At 32.2% G+C, this 23,279-nt stretch overlaps 2 protein-coding genes across 2 annotated transcripts; both read left to right on the top strand.

Annotated features, from left to right (window-relative positions):
- Positions 6,462–21,725, top strand: LOC109361219 (BAG family molecular chaperone regulator 6). The gene is made up of 5 exons (XM_019606599.1): positions 6,462–6,575; positions 7,326–9,447; positions 9,740–10,671; positions 10,846–11,575; positions 21,698–21,725. The coding sequence occupies exons 2-4, from the start codon at positions 7,396–7,398 to the stop codon at positions 11,564–11,566; spliced, it is 3,705 nt and encodes a 1,234-aa protein (XP_019462144.1). The 5' UTR covers positions 6,462–6,575; positions 7,326–7,395; the 3' UTR covers positions 11,567–11,575; positions 21,698–21,725.
- Positions 21,530–22,840, top strand: LOC109361220 (acidic endochitinase-like). Its single transcript, XM_019606600.1, has 2 exons — positions 21,530–21,891; positions 22,225–22,840. The coding sequence occupies exons 1-2, from the start codon at positions 21,542–21,544 to the stop codon at positions 22,751–22,753; spliced, it is 879 nt and encodes a 292-aa protein (XP_019462145.1). The 5' UTR covers positions 21,530–21,541; the 3' UTR covers positions 22,754–22,840.

The following is a 23,279-nucleotide window of genomic DNA, read 5'->3' as shown; positions in this document are numbered from 1 at the left end:
TATGCATAAAAGTAAGAATTTTTTACGCTATTCATATATTATCCATTATTTATTTTTAATTATTATTGACTTTTGAATAAAAGTTATATAAATGAATGATAGTTAAACTACAAAATGTGAATTTTGCACTTGTTAGGTGGGCTTTGGACTGGATGGTGACGCCACCGGACTCAATTGTCGTATACGTGCCATAGCTACTATTTTCTTTGTTAAAAGAACACTATAGTTAATTGTTTTATGTCAGAGCTAGAGTGGCCTAAAGGTATATTTGAAATCTAAGACTAAAATGTTATGCCGCATCCTTCCTTCAATGTTTGTGATATAATTAAAACTATTAACATGTTTGGTAACCTTTGCATATATTTCAAGCATTCTAAACAAATATAATCTCTTCTTAGTCATGTGGCCTAACAAAAAAAAATGGCATTTTATTTGTTAGATTTAAAAAATGAATGAATGAGGTTAAAAAACGAGTCTCTTATATATATACACAATAGTTTGCCTACATGGTTGATATGCTCCCCTGGTTTTAGCCCCAGATTGATCTGACCTTGTGGCTTTTTTCTATTATTAGTTATAACCTGCTCATTGGTACCAATTACCCCATGTGCTAGGACAAAAACAAAATAAGTGCCATCTTTTTTTATTAGTTGCGTTGCATGGTTAATAACTTCCAAAACAGTACTTTGTTGATTGCTCAATAACAAATGTGGTTGATGTATATAATTTATCAGCTGTTCAATATTGCATTTTTGTTGGGACAAAAACCTCTGTGGGACAATAGGTTCATGAGCTCCATTTCATGTCATTGAAAATTAATCATACATATCAAGTTAAGAATTTGAAAGAATTAAAATAAAATATAGTAAGAGGAGCATCAAATTATAGCTAAACCTAAAAGATAAAACGGTAAATCTGAACCACATCTTAACAAAAATTAAAACGGCAATAAAAAGTATCAAACAATCATATTATAATCCTATACGCATACCCAATTTCAACAAAGTTAATTGTAAAACAGTAATGAATGATCCACTAATAATATAATTTTTTTTAAGTATTTTCTCAATTTTTATTTGCAAAGGAATTAAGTCAAACTTAAATTAAAAATATATATACGCAAACAATATATAAATTTTATATATTATTCTTGAATCATTTATCATTTATATTTAATCATTATAATTTCAAAAAGTACTACATTATACAATATTTGTATAACTATTTACGCTAATACTGCCTATACAATCGACTTGAATATTTTGCATACAAAAATAAAGGTATATAGATTAGAGGGCCTAGATGAGAAGCTATTAACGTGAGGGGCAGGGTATAGGCATCGCAGATTCCCAGCGCCGTTGCGTCAGATATGAAATCAAATGCATCGATCTCATCAAAGGTACGTAACTCAATTTTGTATCACATCTTTTCATTGCTCCTATTTTCAATCAAGATTTACATTTCACTTCAATTATTTACATCGTGCTCTGCGCGGATATTAACTTTTAACAGTTACCCCTCCTCTTCTTCAACGCTAATATTTGAAAAGAGTTTTATTTATTTTTAATTATTATTGATTTTTTAAAGTTAATATAAATAAATGATGAATAATAAATAAATTATGTATAAATTTTTATACAGATAATACATATATTATATTCATATTTATATGGCACCCAAGGCCTAAATTACCGAAATAAAATTAGTAAATCCAGGAACTCATTGGAAAAATGCAATATGTAATTTTAGGAAAATGCGAGGGTAAAAAAATTAAAATAGTAATCCTATATTAGAAAATAAAGAATTCATGAGAACAATAAACTTAGCTTTTCAATACATGATTACTCTAATTTAGCTCATTGTCTTCAAACCTCAGATAATATAACCCTTTTATTTTATTAGTATGTTACTACTAAAATAAACGAAAAAGTTTTTATTTTTATTAATTAATACTATTTTTATGAAATATTAAATTATTAAATACTTTAATATTTTTATTCTCAAATTAATATGAATAATTTCTGTAAATAAAATTAAATGTTAATAATAAAAGTTTAAAATGAAAATATTTTACATTTTTATTGTTATTTTGTTCTATCAAATTTCTTATTTATCATCATACATTTAATTGAGCAAATAATTTTTTAATAACTTGTTTTTTTATTTACAGGAGTTTAGGAGGTTTCCTCTTTGGTGTTTTATCTGTTTCTAATTCTCTCCAAAAAATAAGACAAATAATATAGGTTAGATTGAGAATTTATGAAATTTGATGAATAATTAGTTAGGTTTATATTTTTATTTTAAAAGAAAGTGAGGCTAAAAATTACAGATGTCATGGTTGAGGTTTAAGGATTTTGTGAGAATGCTTGAGTGTAAATAATGATGAGGAATTATTCTCACGGATTTTTTTTTTTGAGAGATTCATTATGGTGGCATATTTTTGTTCTCTCAATTATATATAGAGTGCGGATTAAAAAGAAGGAAAAACATTTTCTAAAAATGTATAAATAGTATATATTTAGGAAGTAGTGTCCTAAACGTGTCTCATTTCATGCATCAGCTATTATAATTGATTAAAAAAAGTAACTATTAAATTTTTAACTTAAATATATTTTTTCGATCAATCATAATAAGTAAGACATAAAGTAACACACTTTTTTCGAACAGAAAATAAATTCTCATATATTTAGGGGGTGTAGTGGTTTAGTTTTGTTTGGTTTTTTAGCTACTTTGAGAACTAAACTAAACAAAAGGCATATTCGGTTTGTTTTATCTTGATTTTTATGGTTGGAATCAAAACAAATTATGAATGGTTTGGTTCAGCTTGTAGATTTAGTTTTTTAATGACATATATTAAATTTTGTAATGCGTTTTTGAATTTAGCATTATATTATCCTTTCTCTAAAAATTTATCTTTACTCAAATATTATAAAAAAATTTGTTTCTTTATTTTTTTTATACGAGAGGAGTCGCAGTGATTTATATCAAGACCTTATACAATCAATCGTAAATGAAAGTGATTATAAATGATTTCTTAATAATTAGTTGAACTGAACCACATAATTAAATTAAAATTTTCGATTTATATTGGTTCAATTCCATTAGTTTTGTGGTTTAATCAAGAACTACTTATATCCCTAAAGTATATTACTCTCAATAGTGTAGAGGATATGTGTGGAGTTACCAAATACTTACATTGATTATCTGACAAATTTGTCAATTAAGCTGACTCTTATGAACATTATTTGTCCTTTCTAAGTATAATTCAATTATTTAGGCATGTTTATCTATATTCTTTTAGTATACGGTCTTATTATCTTTATAATTATATTGATCAGTCTCATGTAAGGCTATTACTTTTACATATCTCTAGTTGCTGCTATACTTGTTTTTTATTTGTTAATGATCTGTTTACGAGTTTGTTTTGGAGAGAAATTGAAGGTTTGAGAGTAATCTCACAAGTATATTTCATGGCTCGTAAGTCTTCCCTTTCCTTCTTTTGCCCTAAATAACTAACTTGCAAACAAACCTTTAGGGTTAGTTTGAGAGTTGGATTTTGGAGAGGAATAAAGAGAAATGGAAGGCTTGTGAGTCATCTGACAAGTTTATTTCATAGCACAAGCCTTCCATTTTCCTCATTCTCTTCTGAAATTTAACTCTCAAACAAACCACAAGACTATTCATTCTATTTATAAAACAATGTTGAATAGGGATTTATCGTGTTATGCAAAAGTGGAAACTTAATCAGGGTTGCCTCTGTGTCTTAGTTTCTTAGATGGATTACAAGATTAAAGATTCAATTCTTAAGAAACAATATACTTATTGGAAAGAACAAACACATACTATAATAAAACTTGTGTCTTTAACTATATACAATGGGTTGATAAAAAGACATAGTTGTTTCTATTTCTGAATGATGTCATTAAGACTTTTAAATGAGTAGATGCATCCAATCCTAGTTTTAGATTTTCACCAACCATACTCATCATCCTAATTTTATAAAGATCGGGGATTCACTTACTTTAAGAGTAAATTTTTTAAACTTCTTCATCCTAGCCATCAATTCAATAAAAATTTAATGGTTTAAATATACTCACTAATTTAAACTATTGAATTTTACTAAAATAGATAGTTAAAATATGAAGTAAATTTAAAAAACTTATTTTTGAAGTAGGTGAATCTCTCCCATTTTATAAAATAAAAACTAGAACTATGAATCATAAATGTCTAAACTTCTTCATATCACTATTTTGTGTCATTTTCTAGTTTCCTCTAGATTTCTATAATTTTTGTGGTTGCCCACACCCCACGACATTGGATTTTGTTGATTTCGTCCAATTTCCACATTTACCTTTTCACCTTTATCAACAATTACACCTCCCCATAAATCTGCACCCTCCCTTGTGGCCAATGGAGATTTTTGTTTCGTTCATTGCAAATTGTAATTGAATTTATAAGTCCTAATGGGAATGTTTTGCTTTCCCATGAAACCTCAGCATGCACAATATCCTTCAGTAAATCAAACCGTAATAGATAATCCGTCGTCAGCCATGTCATGGGACTATGATGTCCATATTTTGTCATGTTGAAAGCAGCATCAATGCCACTTGCCATGTTACAAAGTTCATAGGAAATTGCTATTTATTTTATATAATATAGGTTTTAACTTTTTGTAATGCTACGTCTTGTAACATATGTCACTTTCTCATTGGTATGATGGTTAGTATGAAGATTTAGTAGAACAATATATCATTTTCTTTTAACTTTTAAGAATAGATTAGAGAAGACTGCTTCTGCGGCCTGTAGTGTAAGTTGGGCCTATGTTTCTACACTTGTTAACTATCATGTATTGAAAAGCTTACTCCAAAGGCCCAATTGTATTAGAACATTTTGCTTCAAATTTGACCCACAATAAATACAATTTCAGTGAGAAAAGATTACATCAGTCCTTTTACAAGAAAATCGCTTTCCCTTTCCATTATAATTAGCATTTCTCATTTTCTTCCTCATCTCCACTTCTCAACATTATTTACCAACATCATCCAAATGACTTCCTACAATCCAATTCTCTACTTGTTAATATATTTTTTTGCACCAAGATGCTTCACTTTTTATGAAACGTTTCTGCTGCATTGTTGTTGCAGATGGTCACATCTTTTTTCCACACAATGTTACAATATGACATAAGACATAAATACATGAACTGAACAAATTTCATTCAGGGCCTTAAAGTTAGGCATGTTCGCGATTGGTTTGGATAAGTCTTTAGACAAAAAAAAATTACTTGATTTGAAGACCTAGGTAACATGTGGTTTGAATTTGTTTAGTTGATTTACATTATGAAATCGATCAGAAAATTATATGTCGTTTTGGTTCAAAGTGACAAGTTCACATAAAAAATATGTCTAAGTGTCAAATACGAATAAAAAATCAAGCATATTCCAAAAGGGAGATAATTCACTTATTCCAAGAGTAAATTTAGAAGATTTATTTCACATCCTAACCATCAATTCTAACAATTGTAAAAATTCGAGAAAGATCTAATGATTTATATCTACCCACTACTTAAAATAATTGGATCTCCTTAGAATTTATGACTAGAACGTAAAATAAATTTACTCTTACAAATCCATTCCCTTTCCAAAACTCATAGTATCAAGTTTGATACATATAAACATTTAATTGAATATTAATAATATATCTGAACTAAAAACATAAACAACAAAGAAAATAAAATACTACCAAACCAATACCAATAATACACCAACGTAAAAAAGTTTTAACCAATAAGTATTACATTTTTAACAATTACAAAATATAAAAATGTACATTCTAGATTGGGCTGATTTCTGAAGTTGGAACAAAAAATTAAACTGACTAATTTTCTAAAAACCAGTCTGATCCAAAAAAATAAAGATATTCGATTTCTTTTCGGATTGTTCCGAATCTGAACACCCATATTTCAAGGTTACCTATGTTTTTTAATCATTTTGGGTTTTTATATTTTATAGGGAACAAATTCATATTTTTGAAAAGAAATTAGAACAAAATAACTACCAGATTTGATCCAAAAAAATAGGGAACTGGATCCTCTCTCCCTGTGTCCCAATCCAATCACTCTTTGCCAACAAATAAAAATAATACTTTATTTTAATTTTATTTTATAAAAATAAAATATTAAATCCATGTGTTTAAACATGAATGGTGTGAGACAGGATTGAGGACACCATTTTGGAACAGGTGATCCCCATCCAAAAAATAGAAGAAGGTTCGCGTATGATACACAGCTGGCGTATGACACGTGGCTAGGATGTGGGGCCAAAATAATTAGCACGAAAAATCTAGAGAGTGGTTAGATGAGGCGCGAAAGATCTCGAACAAATAAGTCACAACAACTCTCCCATATAAAAACACACATTCTCTTAACCTTTTCATTTGTCAGAACCAGACACAGATAAAACAACACCTGCAACTACAACACACATCGTCTTGATCCTCTGCTTCCCGGTTTTTGGAACGATTTTGCACCCATAACTTTTTGTTTTGTTTCCTTGTAATATAATCTATCTAATAATGTAAGTTATTCTTTTCTCTCATTTCCAAGTGCTGAATGAAAAAAATACTAGGCTACTAGCATTATATGGGAGTAAGTCAATGGACATGATATTTATGAATGAATTTATGATGCTATTACATTTGAATTTTTATGAGTATGATTTTGCAATTGATTTTTTAAGAGTATTTATTTACGCATTGGTTGTTCTAGTAAATTTCAGCAATAGCTGCAATTAGAGCAGTGTAAGTACAATTTAGTGTGTTATGGAGCTTATACGGCAGAATATATGAAAATATTGCAAAATATGGCACTTTTCTTTGTTGATGTGAGGTGTATCTTCTCTAATGTGAACAAACTTGACTTGTATTTCTCTTCTATTTGATGTGATTGTGATACTTATTAACAGAGAAAATGGTATGAAATTTTAAGGAGGAAATTAGGGACTTATATAGGGTTGGAAGTCTGGTTATATGTGCTTATGGTGTTTATGATTTTAGTTGTTGGATTAAAAGTTATATTATGACTTTTTAAGCAATAATATGAATATCTATATTCTATTTTTTTATCTTTAATGCACAATCAAAATCATTGCTTCTTCTTAATTTTATGATCTTTAATGTACAATGAAAAACATTGCATCTTCTTGGTCTCTTTTATAATTTTACTTTATTTCTAAGAACACAGTTTTACATGTGTGATTCATCTGACCCTTTGTTTATTGATAAATTGATAGTAATCATGTTCTTAATGATCCGTTTGTGCAATACAGAGTTTCCCTTCTGAGTTACCAAAGACAGCTACATACCCATAACTATCTCCGCCTGGTAACCTTACCAAACATGATGCCTGCATACAGAAACATGGACTCATATCCATATCAGAGAAATCAAATGCCATTCCCTGATTGCTATCATATGAAGGTTGATCCATCTAAATCACCTTTTCCTTATGAACAAAGTTGGCCATATGCTGCCACTTATGGACAATCTATCCCAATGCATTCATGCTGCAGCCACAACAATTTCCCTGGTTACTATAGCTACAGACCTTATCCTCCTCATGCTCCAGCTCCATCACCATCACCAATATACCATTCTGGATGTTACCCTGTGTATGGTGAACCATTCTTCGTTCCTTATTCTCTAGAGCCACATTATGCTATGGAGATGCCTAGATATGAGTATGATAAATATATGCCAAGAGGTCACCATTGTTGTGGTTGTCCTAATCATCTGTGTCACCGAAGGGGTGATCAAAGTGTGAGGATTGAGGAACAAGAACCTGAAGCTGGGAAGAAAGTAAATGATGCTTTGGTCCCAACTCAGTTGAAAAATTACCCATATCCTTTTGTTGTGATGCCTCCTGAATATGCAAATAGCAGAGAGCTGAAAAGTCCTCATGTTCGACCCGAATTGGGTGAGCAAGACATGATATCAAGTGATAGAAAGCCTCCTGGTAATGGTTGTTTTAGAGCTGATGCACAGGAGCCAAAAGTCTGGAATGGACTGTTGCCGTTTGGTATGTATGGTGTCCCGGATCTTGTTCACGAAGGAGGTGGAAAAAGAAACCTGGACTTTGAGATGGAGAGTAACAGAAGCGAAACTGAAAATGGGAGAATAAGCCAGAAGCAAGAAAGTGAACACAAGAGACCAGAATTTCCATTTCCTATCTTCTGGATGCCTAACTACAAAAAGCAGGAGGAGGAAGGTAGTATGACAAACAATCAGAAGAGTGCTTCTGCACCAACGAGCATTGAAGTGGTACCTAGTACATTAAAATCTGATCAAGCAAATTCTCATGCTGATGAAGTTGTTACAAAGGCAACCGAATCACATCAAGATAAATCTACAAATGCATCTGGCTTAGATGTCACAGAAAAAGTCAATAATGAAATAATCATCCCTGTGGAGCAGATGGAATTGCGTCAAGGAAAAGTTGACACAGAGGGAAGTGGCAAGAAAGTAAAGAATATACCTGTAATTCAAAGGGAAGATATATTGAAAAACGAATATCACTCCAGTGGTGAAAGACAATCCAGATCGCCGCGGAAGACATCTAAGTTGCCTCCTGTTTGTCTGAGAGTTGATCCGTTACCAAAGAAGAAAAATGGAAATGGAAATGGGAGTTCAAGGTCTCCTAGTCCTCCTGCCTCTAAAGGACATTCTCCGTCAGCAGCTGGTGAAACATCCAACACTCCTTCAGGTGGCATGAATGACAAGGCTCGGCCAAATTCAAATTTTCAAAATGCTCCAAACATTGGTGACAATGTTAAGCCAAAGGAGAAGACCATCCAGGTGTCTGAAAATAAGACTAATGCGAGTTCACAGTCCCCAAGTTTCCCTGCCTCAAATGAACATTCTCAAGCAGCAGCTAGTGAAACATCCAAGACATTCAGTGGCATGAATGACAAGGCTCAGCCGAATCTTCAAAATGCGCTGAGCATTAGTGAGAAGGATAAGCCACAGGAGAAAACCATTCAGGTAGCTGAAAATAGGACTAGTGAATACAGGGGTGCTGAAATCTGTGCAGAAAGTGATAAACAAGAAATCAAGGCAGAGAAAGGGGCAGGAAATAAGATGGAAGAAGCTACTGAGCTAAATTCAGTAAGGGATTCAAGCAATCCAACTGGTGAAGGTCGAAAGCGGGTAAAGGCTCTGACAAATGTTGATGCTGCTGTTTTGATACAAGCTGCTTATCGGGGTTACCAAGTTAGGAAATGGGAACCGTTGAAGAAATTGAAGCAGCTAGCTGATGTGAGAACGGAGGTGACCGATGTTAAAGCCCGTGTTGAAGCTTTTGAGGATTCTTCTAATGTTCAAAGTGATGACAAGCAAAGAATTGCAATTGGAGAGACCATAATGAGACTCCTGCTGAAGTGTGATACTGTACAGGTATAAAATCATGAATGTAGTTTGATATGTGTATTACATGAAATTTGTACCACTTTCATTTTGTACTTATTATCTATCCTTTATTCCTTAATCCGTGATGAGTATGGATAAGAACATTGCATGAACTACTATATAGAAGCACGTTAGGACCATGCATTAGAGCGCAGTTGATTGTTTTAATTTTCACAGAAATGAGTGGTTCTCGTAGTTTGCCATTGTTCTTATTTATGATGTTTATAATGCCGGTTTTTACTCAATCTTATGCTGACATTTTATTCAAAAAATATACCAGGGTTTGCATTCAAGTCTCAGAGAGGTCAGAAAATCTCTGGCAAGAGAGCTTATATCCTTGCAAGAAAGGCTCGATTCTATGAAGGCTACGAAACCTCATCAGCAGATGCAGGAGTTGATTGATAGTAAACCAGTTGAAAAGACTTCTATGGATGAGCAGAATGAAGAATATGTGCAAGATCAACAACAAGAAGAGGTTGCAGTTCCAAGAGGGTATTCTTCTGAAGATATTAGTCTTGAAGAATGTCAGGATCATCAGTCTTGCATGAAGGACTGCATTAACAGTTTTGCTGCTCATGATGTTGGAAGTGAATCTCATTCACCAATGGATCTCACATCAGATGAGGGGACAGAGCCGATTTTACTCCAAAATGAAGATGATAGCCAAGTTGTTATAGTTGATGCATGTAATTTGGCAAGTGATATTTCTGAGGCAGACAAAATGGTAGTGGAGCATGAAGCCAAATCAAATGCGAGCGGCATTTCCATTGACGAGGTTCATAAATCAGACAAGACTAGTTGGAAAGAATTGCATATGAGAGTTGTTGATGAAGATACTACTGAAAAAGAGAAGGTAGAAAACATGGAGGGAAGCCTCCCAGCCATGGTGTATGATGAAATGATTGCGCTGCCTGTGGGATTGCCTGATGGGGATACAGCAGCACCTGAATTTGAGAAGCATAATGAAACTCAAGTTTCGACAGGCGAATTTGGAACTGAAGATGAGAAATGTATTATGGAGCTGCCAGGCGGTTTGCTTGATGAGGATACAACAACACCTGATTTACATAAGGACGATAGTGCTACAATTTCAAAAGAGGAACCTCGAGCAGAAGATCGGGAATGTATTATGGAGCTTCCTGTGGGATTGCTTGACGAGGATACAAAAACACCTGATTTACAGAAGGACGATAGTGCTACAATTTCGAAAGAGGAACCTCGAGCAGAATATCAGGAATGTGTTATGGAGCTTCCCGTGGGATTGCTTGACGAGGATACAACAACACCCAATTTACAGAAGGATGATAGCACTAAAATCTCGAAAGAGGAACCTCGAGCAGAAGATCGGGAATGTGTTGTGGAGCTTCCAGTGGGATTGCTTGACGACGATGGCATAGCGAAATTTGAATCCGAGAAGCATGATGAAACTAAAATTTCTGAAGAGGTTCTACCAGATGAAGGTAATGCAGATAATTCCTCCACAGATGACACTGCAAAAGAAATCCAAGTAGAGCAGGAAGAGGTGCAACCTTATGGCGAATCGGATAGCCGGGTAATGGTTGAATTCCAGAAAGAAGGTGAAATGAGAAGGAATGCAACACTGGATTTAGAAGTTGAGACTCAGCCAGGAAAGGAGATTACAATTGATATTAAGGTTCCATTATTGATAACACAACATAACTGTCATGAACAAGATAATGGAAATGAATACTTGGAAGTAAATGATGCAAAGAATATCCAGCCAGAAGATATGCTTATTGAATGTGCAGAAAATGTTGCACAGAAGGAGACACAAATTGAGGGTCATGACTTGGTTGCTAAATGCACAGAAACTTTGGCCAGGGATGGAGCTGGGCTATCTGGAGAGTGTGACGGTGGTTCCGATGGCGATAGGAGAGTATTAGAAGAGAATGAGAAATTGAGGAAGATGATGCAGAAGTTGGTTGATGCAGGGAATGAACAATTAAATGTGATATCAAAATTGAGTGGGAGAGTGAAGGAGTTGGAGAAGAAGTTAGCGAGGAGCAAGAAAAGAGTGAGGACAAAGAGGTGCAGACCAGCAACTTCTAAGACTGGTTCAAACAATGCAGTATTGAGCCACTCATGATCAAATGTGATTCTGTATGTTGTAATTGTGAACCATGGTGCCTGGTATTAGTTTCTGTCATGTGTGTAACAACTGTGCTCTTGTAATAATATACTTTGTTTTTTTTTTTTTTCAAGATAAATCATCCCTCAATTTTTTATACCTACATAAACCCCTAACTTTTATATTATTATTTCACTAACTATCCATGCATGAGAAATAAGGTAAATATGGTATATTACAGAGACTAGTCCAAATAACGTATTTCATTATTTTTTGTTACAAAATGTAACAACAAAGCCAAAAAGATATTGTGTAAATCGCTCTTAACGAATATGTTATTTAGATTTATCTCCGCTATGTATTATGTTTTATTTAACTTAATTATATTTATTATATTTTTTGTTTAAAATATTACATGTATATTTCTTGTACGTGAGAGGTGATTTTATAATTTCTTTAAATCTTTGGGGATGTTACTTTAATTTACTTATTTTATTTTTAAGGTTTTAATTTCATTCTCTATTAAATAAACGAGAGATACTTACTGCTCTGCCTGGACGTTAGAGTTTAGGCAAGTTGTTTTGTACAGTTTTGTACAAAGTATTGTATTTATGTACGGGCTCTTTTCTTTAGACTATGAATGAAACCTCTAAGAACATTCTCCGGTGTTGTCTAATGGAATCCTTAATATTTTGGTATTTCTAGAGATTTAAAATGTCTTATATCATTAACCAATGTCTATTGATTATATAGTGCGTTCTCTTTGTAGTTTTAAATTTTTGTGAAAAAACTTTCAATAATTTTGTTATCATTACTTATTTATCTTTCTAAGCTTCACTAAGCTCTAGAATTGACGTATTTCATGTGTGTTCCAATTGATGTAAACCTGCTAGGGTAGCCGTTGACCCCAATGCAAGGGAGTTCAAGAAAGTCCTATGACTAGAGCCAAAGCCAAATCATCAACCCTTAAGATCACAAAAGATTCAATTGACCCTGAAGATTACATGAAGGAAGGACATTTATGTCCTTAGGTTACATTTCAAACGTAGGTTTATTTTTATTTGCATTGTCGTAAATAAATGAGAACTTATTCTCATATAGTCTTAGGATTTAATTTTATGTTTAGGAGTTATCTTATATTCAAGTATTTCATTTCAATAAATCATGAGAGGGTTCAGAATTTATTCATTCCTTTGTATCATGGTCCATTAGTGGCCAAGTAGTTTGATTAGACAAGGGAGTCACGGCTAAGCAAGTGCAACATGGCTAGACCAAAGCTCATTGGCACAGCTAGGACAATTGGAATCAATGCAAGATCAAATTCTTACAATGCATGGCATGACTCAAGACAAGATAGCATGGTTCAAGGGAGTGTGCACGGCTAGGCATTTATTTTCAAATGAAGTTGATCAAATACTTCAGATAAGGCATGATTACACTTAAGGGAAATAAACCAGCTTGGATTATGAAAATCTATTTCTATTTTGCTTAGAGATAATATGAAGATTAAGTGATTTGATCATCACAAATTTGAGCGAGCAACAAGTCCTATACTTAAAGGAATTCGATCAAAAAGAATTCAAAGGCTTTCAAGGTAGGCGTGTGCAAGTTTAGAGATAAGGTAGAAGATAGGTCTAATCTTCAACCTCCAAATCAGCCAAGGCCAAGATTCAACATATCCCTAGTCAAAGATCAACAACAAATTCGGCTCAACCATTTGATCTAGTAAGGATTTTATTTTATTTTTCAAAGATAATTAGCATTCTATCTTAATTAGGATTTAATATTATCTTTAGTTTATTTCAGTCAAGGCAGATTGCCTAATTATATTTGATTCATCATTACTAAAAGTTAAGTTTATTTTGAATTAAAACTTCATGTTTATTTTAGTTGAGAGAATTCTCCTAAAACCCTAGGCTGACTGTGGCCACCATCCCTTGTTTTTATCAATCATCCTTGCTTGTGGCGGGCTATCCTAACTTATCAAACATCCTTTTCTTGTGGTGCTTGCCCTTTCCCCATCTATTCCATCTTCTTCAACAACAACCTACCCAATCTGCCCACAACATCCCATGCACGTCTCCCAACCCCAAACAACCACAAAACCTTACCTTAAACACATAAAGTCTTAACCTTTCTCCACTCTAAACCTCATAAACGTTCACCAACCTAATATCCACAAATCCTTATCTTAAACACATAAAGTCTTAACCTTTCTCAACCGTAAACCTCATACATGTCCCCCAAACCAAACAGCCCAAAACCTTACCTTAAACACATAAATTCTTAACCTTTCTCCACCCTAAACCTCATGCACGTCCCCCAAAACCCAAACATCCACAAAAACCCTAACCTACATATACACACCGAACCAAAATCAACCCCAAAACCCTAAAACATCTCAAAACTGAATTACACTTTTAAAAAACCCTAAATTTTCAAACTAAAATGATCCTAATTCAAAGGCAGCTCCCTAGAGGTTGTCATTACCAATTAAAATATTTGAGAGTAGAAATAGAGTTAACCAAATTACCATCCAACCTGTTCCCAAAGGGATAAAGGTGGTGGCATTGATGAGCGGAAGATGAAGATGTGGTATCAGCATAGGTTCTGCAACTCTGATTAAAAAAGATGGGTAAATTTGTTACTTTGTTTTTGTTGGTGCAGCGGAAGCGATCGTTGCGCAGCGTTGGCCACAAGCAATCAAATAATGTGCATAGAATAAATAGAAGAGAAGAAACAAGATAATTTGTTAACGGGGTTCGACCAATTGTGCCTACATCCCCGGAGCGCTGAGCGGCTACCAAGATATTATTAGAGAATAATGATTACAAACCCTAGCACACCCATGAGTCCACCTGCCCATGGGGTGTTTCTATTTGGTGTTTATATCTGGTGCACATTACAACAAGGAACCTGAGTCCAATATATAACATTGATATTTTACTCTATTCTGATACTAGACAATGTGTGACTAATACAATAACATATTTCAAGCATTCCCAACAATCTCCACCTTAATTGAAATAGACGAATATCTCGCTCCTTAGGAAATCTACATAAGAATCTCCACCTTGGCGAATATATGACTCCGCCTTGTTCAACGTCTAATTCTCTTTAACTGCTCCCCTCCAGCATAGACCTTCTGAGTATCCTTGACGATGTTACCAAGACTCCTAGCTCTCTAAACTTGTAGTGCAGCTTCCTGTACCGCCATTAAATGGAACATGCCGCCTAGCCACCTATTGCTAGGAAGTCTTTCGATATATTAGAACTTTTACACAAAAGTTCACCAACAACAATCATCTCTTCAATACTCAGTCAAACTGAACCTTGGAGCTTCCTTAGAAAACCTCAACCACTACCACCATTGTCTACTTCGACAATCCTTGTTCAAAAGAACTATCATACTCCACCATAAGGAGTATACCCACAACATACACATTGCGCCAATGCTAACTAATGTCTATGTCACATCCTTGCATCCAAGCCAATGCCCATGTCACACCCCGCATCTCTACTAATGCTCGTGTTATAACTTGCATCAAAGCCAATGTCCATGTTATACCCTACATCAAAGTTAGTCAACATCTCTGTGCTTTTGTTGATTTGCTAACAATTAACATCCTTCATTATGACGTCTAAGACACACCATTATGATATTCCACTTCTCATCTCAAATGAGAACATTCTCTCAACATCTAGAGAGATATTGTCAGCACTTGTCTCTAGGTCAAACTCAACACTATGAGTCCCTATTTCCACTTTGATCCTAACCCAATACATGAACTTATGGGGCTCTCGATGAACACATACATCGCCCACACCATAATTCCGCCATGTTTCCTTCTCCTTGTTACATTAGGTTTACATAACATCAATATATATAACCCTCTACCCCCAACCACTTTACGTCAGCCCAAACTCATAACTTGTATTGTTGTTATCTAGATATATGAGTCATTGCACAACAATCTCCACCTTGGCGAATATCATCAATCTCCATCTTCCGCCATTGGGTTGGGGGGCGCTCTATAGTCCAGCATCAGTGAATGTTCAGCAAGCTCAGGCAATGCCTGAACTTGTCCACAGTAACCGATTTGGTTAACATATCAGCTGCATTTTCTGAAGTGTGAACCTTCTACAATAGTATCTGCCCACAAGCTACCAACTCTCTGATCTTGTGAAATCTCACATCAACATGTATGGTCCTAGCATGATACATCTGGTTCTTTGCCAAGAAGATAGCACTCTAACTGTCACAAGAAGATAGCTCTAATACCAATTGTTGGGAACAAGCGAATAATCAAATAGTAAAGAGTATATAGACAAGAGAATAACACAAGAGATTTGGTAACGAGGTTCGGGCAATTGTGCCTACGTCCCCGGGAGCATTGAGCGGCTACTACTATATATTATTAGAGAATAAGGAATAGTGTTTTACTATTTTTCTCCTTCAACTCATCTACTCTATCTTTGTCACTACCTTTGACACACCTTGTCTAGCCATCACGCCTTCACCCTCTTTCTGACGTTTGGGTTAAAAGTCATTTACCAATTGGCTCTGTACCAATTGTTGGTGCAGCGGAAGCTATCGTTGCGCAGTGTTGGCCACAAGCAATCAAATAATGTGCATAGAATAAATAGAAGAGAAGAAACAAGAGAATTTGTTAACAGAGTTCGGCCAATTGTGCCTACGTCTCCGGGAGTGCTGAGCGGCTACCAAGATATTATTAGAGAATAAGGATTACAAACTCTAGCACACTCATGAGCTCACCTGCCCATGAGATGTTTCTATTTGGTGCTTATATTTGGTGCACATTACAACAAGGGACCTGAGTCCAATATATAATATTGATATTCTACTCTATTCTGATACTAGACAATGTGTGACTAATACAATAACATATTTCAAGCATTCTCAACACCTTTTTTACTCGACATTTTCATATCTGGCTAAAGTCTTTTACAAGATAACTTGCCTAGAATTTAAGGCATCTTGCAGTGAGACATGATGATAGTTTGAACTATTGTTGCAATTTAGAATTTGGTAAGCTAATAACATAGAGTTAGTTTATAAAGTTGTATTGTTGGGACAATATCTTGTTAACCTTGTGTATTTTCGACATCATGGAGAGAGCTAAGTTAGAAATTAGAAGAAGAGCATAATGAATTTTTTGTCTACTAATATTCTCCGTATTGTATCATGTAAAATACATATGAGTATAACATTATGTATTGATAGGATAAAGGTTTGTGTAGTATTAGTATATGTATTATTTTTATTTAAGAGTAAGTAATAATTAACGTAATGTGCTAACAATTTAAAAATATTTTTGTAGTCCGTGTATATTTTATTTTCTCATAATCAACTTGATTTTGTCCTTTAATTTTTAAACAATTTCATGTTTTAGGTTTCAGTTAAGTTTCTTGTAATTCAGTTAAAATTTTATTGTTAGTGGTCGGATATAACACAATCTTACAGATTTTTCATTGTTGGCATTAGAATCGCGGTTTCTACTCTTTTCCTCTACTCTCATTGGAATTTGGAACTCTTTGTTTCATACAGATTCAAATTTGGTGCTTCAGTTCGTATGATGTCTGATATTCTAAAGAAATTTAGTTGAAGCATCATGTTACCAAATTAATCTTTCATGTATAAATTAAATTGATAGATGGATTATTATTTAGTCAAAATTTCAAAGATAACAATCGTAATAAATATTTGATAATTAACTGTTATTTCATTTTTTCCATTTGAAAACTAATTCAATTTAAAAAAGACATATTATTTTTCACTATTCATTATCAATATTAGATTATTACATTGATGTGTATTCTTATAAAGTTAATATTTTTATTCAGAGACAAACTATTAATTTTATGCTAAACAACTTGTGTTGGACCCACTATTATTTACATTTATGTGTTAAAGTTGATTATAAGTTTAATTGTTGGAACAATTGGAGTAAGATTTGTTTTTTATTCTATTACTTCATCTGCTTTTATGACATCAACAAATATTTATTATACTTTTGTCCTACATGTTACAAACTTCAAGAATTGAGACATTATATTTATTTTTAGATGCATGAGTCATTGTACTTTAGAAAGGATCAATTCATTGATTTAAAAAATGGAAGTCGCTAAAGATAAAATGAAGCATTTAGGGGTACAATGGTTTAATTTGAAAAAATTATCTTGTAATTGTGTGCTTGTAGCTTATAGACATGAAAGTAGATGAAAACTTATAACTCTACAGGTAGCTTATTAAACTAGAAATATTCAGTAAAATGGACTTTGTAACTAGCTGAATTTTAAAAAATGATTAAAAATTGCATACGCTATTTATTTAGTTATTTATTAATTTGAGTAGTTAAATATATAGATATAAAATAATCATTTATTTTTATATTTTAGTTATAATTAGATATCTAATATTTTATTTGTTTGTTTTTTATTTTATTTTTTGCAATATTTTTCCAAAAATGTAATTAACTTACATAAATTTATAATATTCTCTCATTATTGATATATATATCGTTAAAATATATATGAAAATATTTTACACATTCATTTAGCAATCAAATGTAATAATAATATATACATTATAAAAAATCCAGCAGAAAAATAATTTATTAATTACAAAAAATTCTGAATAAAAAATAATTTATCTCATTAAAGGCTCTAATGTAATTTCTTTAAATATTTAAGGGAAAAATTGATAAGTGATTTATTAAAAAATACTTTCATTTTCTAAATGTTATTTAAAGTAGCTTTAAACATTTAAGAGCAACTCAATTTTATTTAAATATTTAGGGGCTCACATTAGATTCTTTATGTGTTGAATAAGGAAGTCTAATGTAAATATAATTTGTACACTTTAAATGTTGTGTACTTGATTAGAATTTAAATATTTAATTAAATAATGATAAATTATTGGAAAATAGTCAAATAAGTTATACAATACTCATATAGAACAAGAAATTGCATTCTGACATAAATAAAAGGGATTTAGTTAGAGGTCATTAGATGTTATTATTATTTATTTACCTTTTTTTTAAGATAGCAATACAGTTTAAAGTTGATGAATTGTTTCGGAAAGTTCTAAGCAAACACTTATAGCTTCTTCCATTAGGTTAATGGTGTTTATAGGTTATATGAAGGATTCAATTGTGGGATATGGCTACAAAATTGTCACTTGGCTTCTTCCATTACTTTTGTTATGTCCCACTTAAAGAAAGAGTTCAAAGTAGTCAAATATTTACAAAGTACATTAACACAAATTCTATTTTATTTTAATAAAGATTTATCATCTATGGTCTTTGAGAAGCACATTGCTCATATTGGTCCATTAAGAGTTTGTATTTGAGTGTTTTTTCAGTATAAACATATTTGTAGATATATTTATCTGCATAATTATGTTTATGGTTTAGTTTCCCTCTAAAATTTATTTATGGGGATCTTATAAAGAAAAAAGAACCATTTGAAAATCAACATGCATGTATAGCCATGTAATTTTCATGTTTGACATTTCATGTTTACTTCATGCTATTTGATTGCATTAATATTAGTAATGATAGATGAGTTTAGTCATTATTAATATAATGAAAGTAGTTCTGGTTCTATATATTAATATAATTAGTGGACGAGATAATAATATGTCTATAATTTATAATGATAAAAATTTTAAGACCATAAAATTCAACACATTTGTAAGATTATATATAGCCAATGAGATTTTGGGTCACATATACAATTTTTAAATATGTTAGGGTCATTATTGTAATTAACCAAATTAAACGATAATTGTCATAAAAATTATTATGTAGATACTAGATGTCTTCATACATAATATAGAAGTATAGATAAAGTTCATTCATCTCAAATCATTAATAAGTACTATAGAACTGAAGCCTAGATCGATTACGTTTATTTTATATTTCGGGACCATTATCATTTATTTATAAGAATTTCACACAAAATCATGAAAAGTGATGTCTTTGAATTCACCATAATTCATGGAGAATCATTATTCTTAAACATAGTATAATTTTTATCATGGTGTAATTTTCACTTCATGTTTTGCCCTTAACATTATTTAATTTTTACAAAAATCATATAATTGCAAGCAACCACCATCAACATATTAATTAACCACATATTTCACCTTAAATTGAACATTATCATAAATACAAAAAATATAATATAAAGTACATCGAACATAACAAATACATTCTAACTCTAAAAAATAAAATATATAAAAATTGAATATGTAGTATCATGCAATATTCACCAGTACACACTACCGTATATAAATGATAATGTTCGTAATATTTTGAAGAGCTATTTGGTTATAATATTCCAACCTCTACTTTTCTCCAAACAAATCTTCTCAACTTTCCTTATTGTCTGATTACCATCTCACCGTAAATTCTTCAACCCATTTATGGGTAAAGTCTTTCAACCCATTTAACACGCAACGTTGAGCAAAATCAGCAAATAATTTTGCATCATTTAAACGTCCCCACCAAGTAGATGCAGATTATGTTTCCCTTAAAACCATTAATAGACTAACCCGAGTTGTTACAATTTTCTTCCAAAAGACGTGAAGACTGTAAATAGATGAACCCATGCTATACCCATTTCAGTCAAAACAAATTATGGTCGGTCCATTGAATTTGGCACCATTAAAGAACACAGGATCCTAGCTTGTTCACACTCTATCACTTTCTGAAACCTTTTTTTACGTCTTCCCCCAACGTAAAGACCAGGAAGCAATCCCATACAGATTTTTGTCTTAATTGCATTTTTTTTTCTGAATCATGCAATTTTGGTTCTTTTGTAACTCTCTACTTATTTATCATTAGTAATCATTCTCAGGTCACAAAACTTACTTATATCTATCAAATTGCACCTAAGTGGCAACTCCTGTATCAGGTGGCTGAAATGTACAAGGCTTCCACTTAGTAAGATATATGGAAAGTAGATGTATAGAATTTTACCCCTACAAGTAAAGATGTTGTTGTCAGGATTTGAATTAAGCAACAAGCTTGACATTGCATCAATAAATAATGTAAAAGTTGAATAAAATTTAATTAAAATAAAGTCTTTTAATGCACATTGAAAATTTGATTAAAAGAAATAGAGAAAGTGTAAAAGAAGAATGATAAATAAGGATGTATAATTGAAGAATAAAGTATAAATATGTATTGAGTTTAAAAAACATGAAGAAATATAAAATAACATTAAAAATTAAAAGATTAAGAGTTTCTAAACGAATGAAGATAACTTGTCCTAACATTTAGTATTGAGTTTAAAAAACATGAAGAAATATAAAATAACATAAAAAATTAAAAAATTAAGAGTTTCTAAAGGAATGAGTATCATATAAGTGAATAAAGATCACTTGTCTTAACATTTAGTATCTCAATCTAATCAAAATGTGCCAGCTAATTAAAAAAACCATAAAATCTTAAAATAATTTCTCTTTTATTATTGAGTTTAAAATCTATGTATTGTCAGTGTAATATTTTTTACACTGTTAGCAATCTCCACCATTGATTCGTATTACTTTTGTTTGTTTGATAGTAAATAATAGTTAATATATGAATGATAGATGATTTTTTGACAATATAAAAAACACTTACACTTTTGTGTATTCACGTTAAATCCTTTATTATTAGTAATATATAATTGACTTGGATACTAAGACTAAATTTTTTTGAGATATATAATCCTTCTTCTTTGTATAAGCAAGTTTCCTTTTCCTTGTTTAACTAATGGGATGGATAGAGGGAATAAAGATTCACATGTTGAAAAGTTGAAGAATTAAAAATCATATGCAAAAAATGGAAAAATTTAAATCAAACAATCATAATAAGTGAGGAACAAAAATCCAATTAAGTCAATGTTTTTTCCACAGCCTAACAATATAAATAGATGAGCCCATACTTAATTGAAGGCAAGCAACTAACTAGTTCTATCTATACTATGGCACCTAAAATACTAACCCCACTAGCACTTATGCTCTTTTTGTCTATGTTCAATGCTTCTCATGCAGGTGTTATTTCTATTTACTGGGGTCAGAATGGAGAAGAGGGTAGTCTTGTTGCTGCATGTAACACTGGCAACTATGCCATTGTGAACATAGCTTTTCTATCATCATTTGGGAATGGAAATAGTCCAACGCTTAATCTAGGTTCTCATTGTAATGCATCCAATAATGGATGCAGTTTTCTGAGTAATCAGATTAACATTTGTCAGAAACTTGGTATCAAAGTGATGCTTTCCATCGGAGGAAGTGTAGGGAACCATGACCTTTCTTCTTCTGCTGATGCCAGGAAAGTATTTTTACCTCATTTATACATCATTCGTCGTTTATTTGTATTTCTTTTTCAAAAAGTCAATAATAATTAAACATAAATGATGGATGATACATGGACAATGTATAAAACACATACATTGTCGGTGAATACATTTTTTCCCTCATATTTTAAGTATTTAGGCCTAACACAAGTTTTAAGTTGAAACAATTTATTTTTGCTATACTAAGTTGAAACAAGTATAAAGTTTCACATTTTATGGTACATATGAAGACCCATGAGTATATAAATGATGTTTCTCTTTGCCTTCAATTTTTGTTAAGAATCAAATGTTGCTTGATATAATTGCAGGGCATTTGCAAAATATTTATGGAACAACTTTCTAGGTGGCACATCAAATAAACGCCCTCTAGGCAATGCAATTTTGAATGGCATTGACTTTGCTATAGTTACAGGCTCAACACAACACTGGGATGAACTTGCAAAAGCAATATCAGGTTATAATGTCAAAGGGAACAAGATATATCTAAGTGCAGCACCACAGTGTCCCATACCAGATAAATGGCTCAACAGTGCTATTGAAACTGGTTTATTTGACTATGTTTGGGTCCAATTCTATAACAACCCTCCGTGTCAATATAATAGAAATGCTGAGAATCTTAAAAGCTATTGGAAAAAGTGGATTGTGAGTAAAGGTGGTAAAATTTTCTTAGGGTTGCCAGCAGCAAAAAATGCATCTGGGAGTGGGTATATTCCACCTGAGGTGCTTAAGGCACAAGTATTACCATTTATTAAGAATTATCCTAAGTATGGTGGTGTTATGCTTTGGTCTAAGTTTTATGATCAAGGGTATAGTTCAGCTATTAAGACCCAAATTTAAGTAGCAAGCTTGTTCCATTTTGTCCTTTGTAATTTCCCTTTGGGATGTAATCTGGATCAGTAACAATGAGACTCAATTAAATAAATATTAAACTATAATAATATGAGTATGAGTATTATAGATTATGTTAACATTGTTCTTAATCTTTTTCCTTGTACAGGCATATAGAGCTGGTAGCATCACAACAATGTGTTTGTTGGTTGTCACTGTTTATAGTCATGATAGGTTTGATTTATTCAATAAGTACATGTTTAGACTTGTTAAAAATATATTTAATTATACTTTAAGATTTGAGTTTTTAAGAAAAAACTTATTTAGCCTAGCTATTACACTGACATGATAAATTTGGGTATAGAGAACATCCATCTGGATTAATCTCATATAGACTTTATTGTCATCATTACAGCTCCCAACATAGCCTCTAATTGATAGCATGACTTTAATGTTTTTGTGACTAATTCTGATGCCTATGCTCACACTCTGGCAATTAGAATGGATGCAGTTGAGTCTGAGAGTTGCATGCTTC

This window comes from Lupinus angustifolius, chromosome LG11 (genome assembly GCF_001865875.1).
Source record: "Lupinus angustifolius cultivar Tanjil chromosome LG11, LupAngTanjil_v1.0, whole genome shotgun sequence".
Lineage (NCBI taxonomy): Eukaryota > Viridiplantae > Streptophyta > Magnoliopsida > Fabales > Fabaceae > Lupinus > Lupinus angustifolius.
The sequence above is the reverse complement of the archived record's forward strand: the minus strand, read 5'-3'. Positions and strand labels throughout refer to the sequence as shown.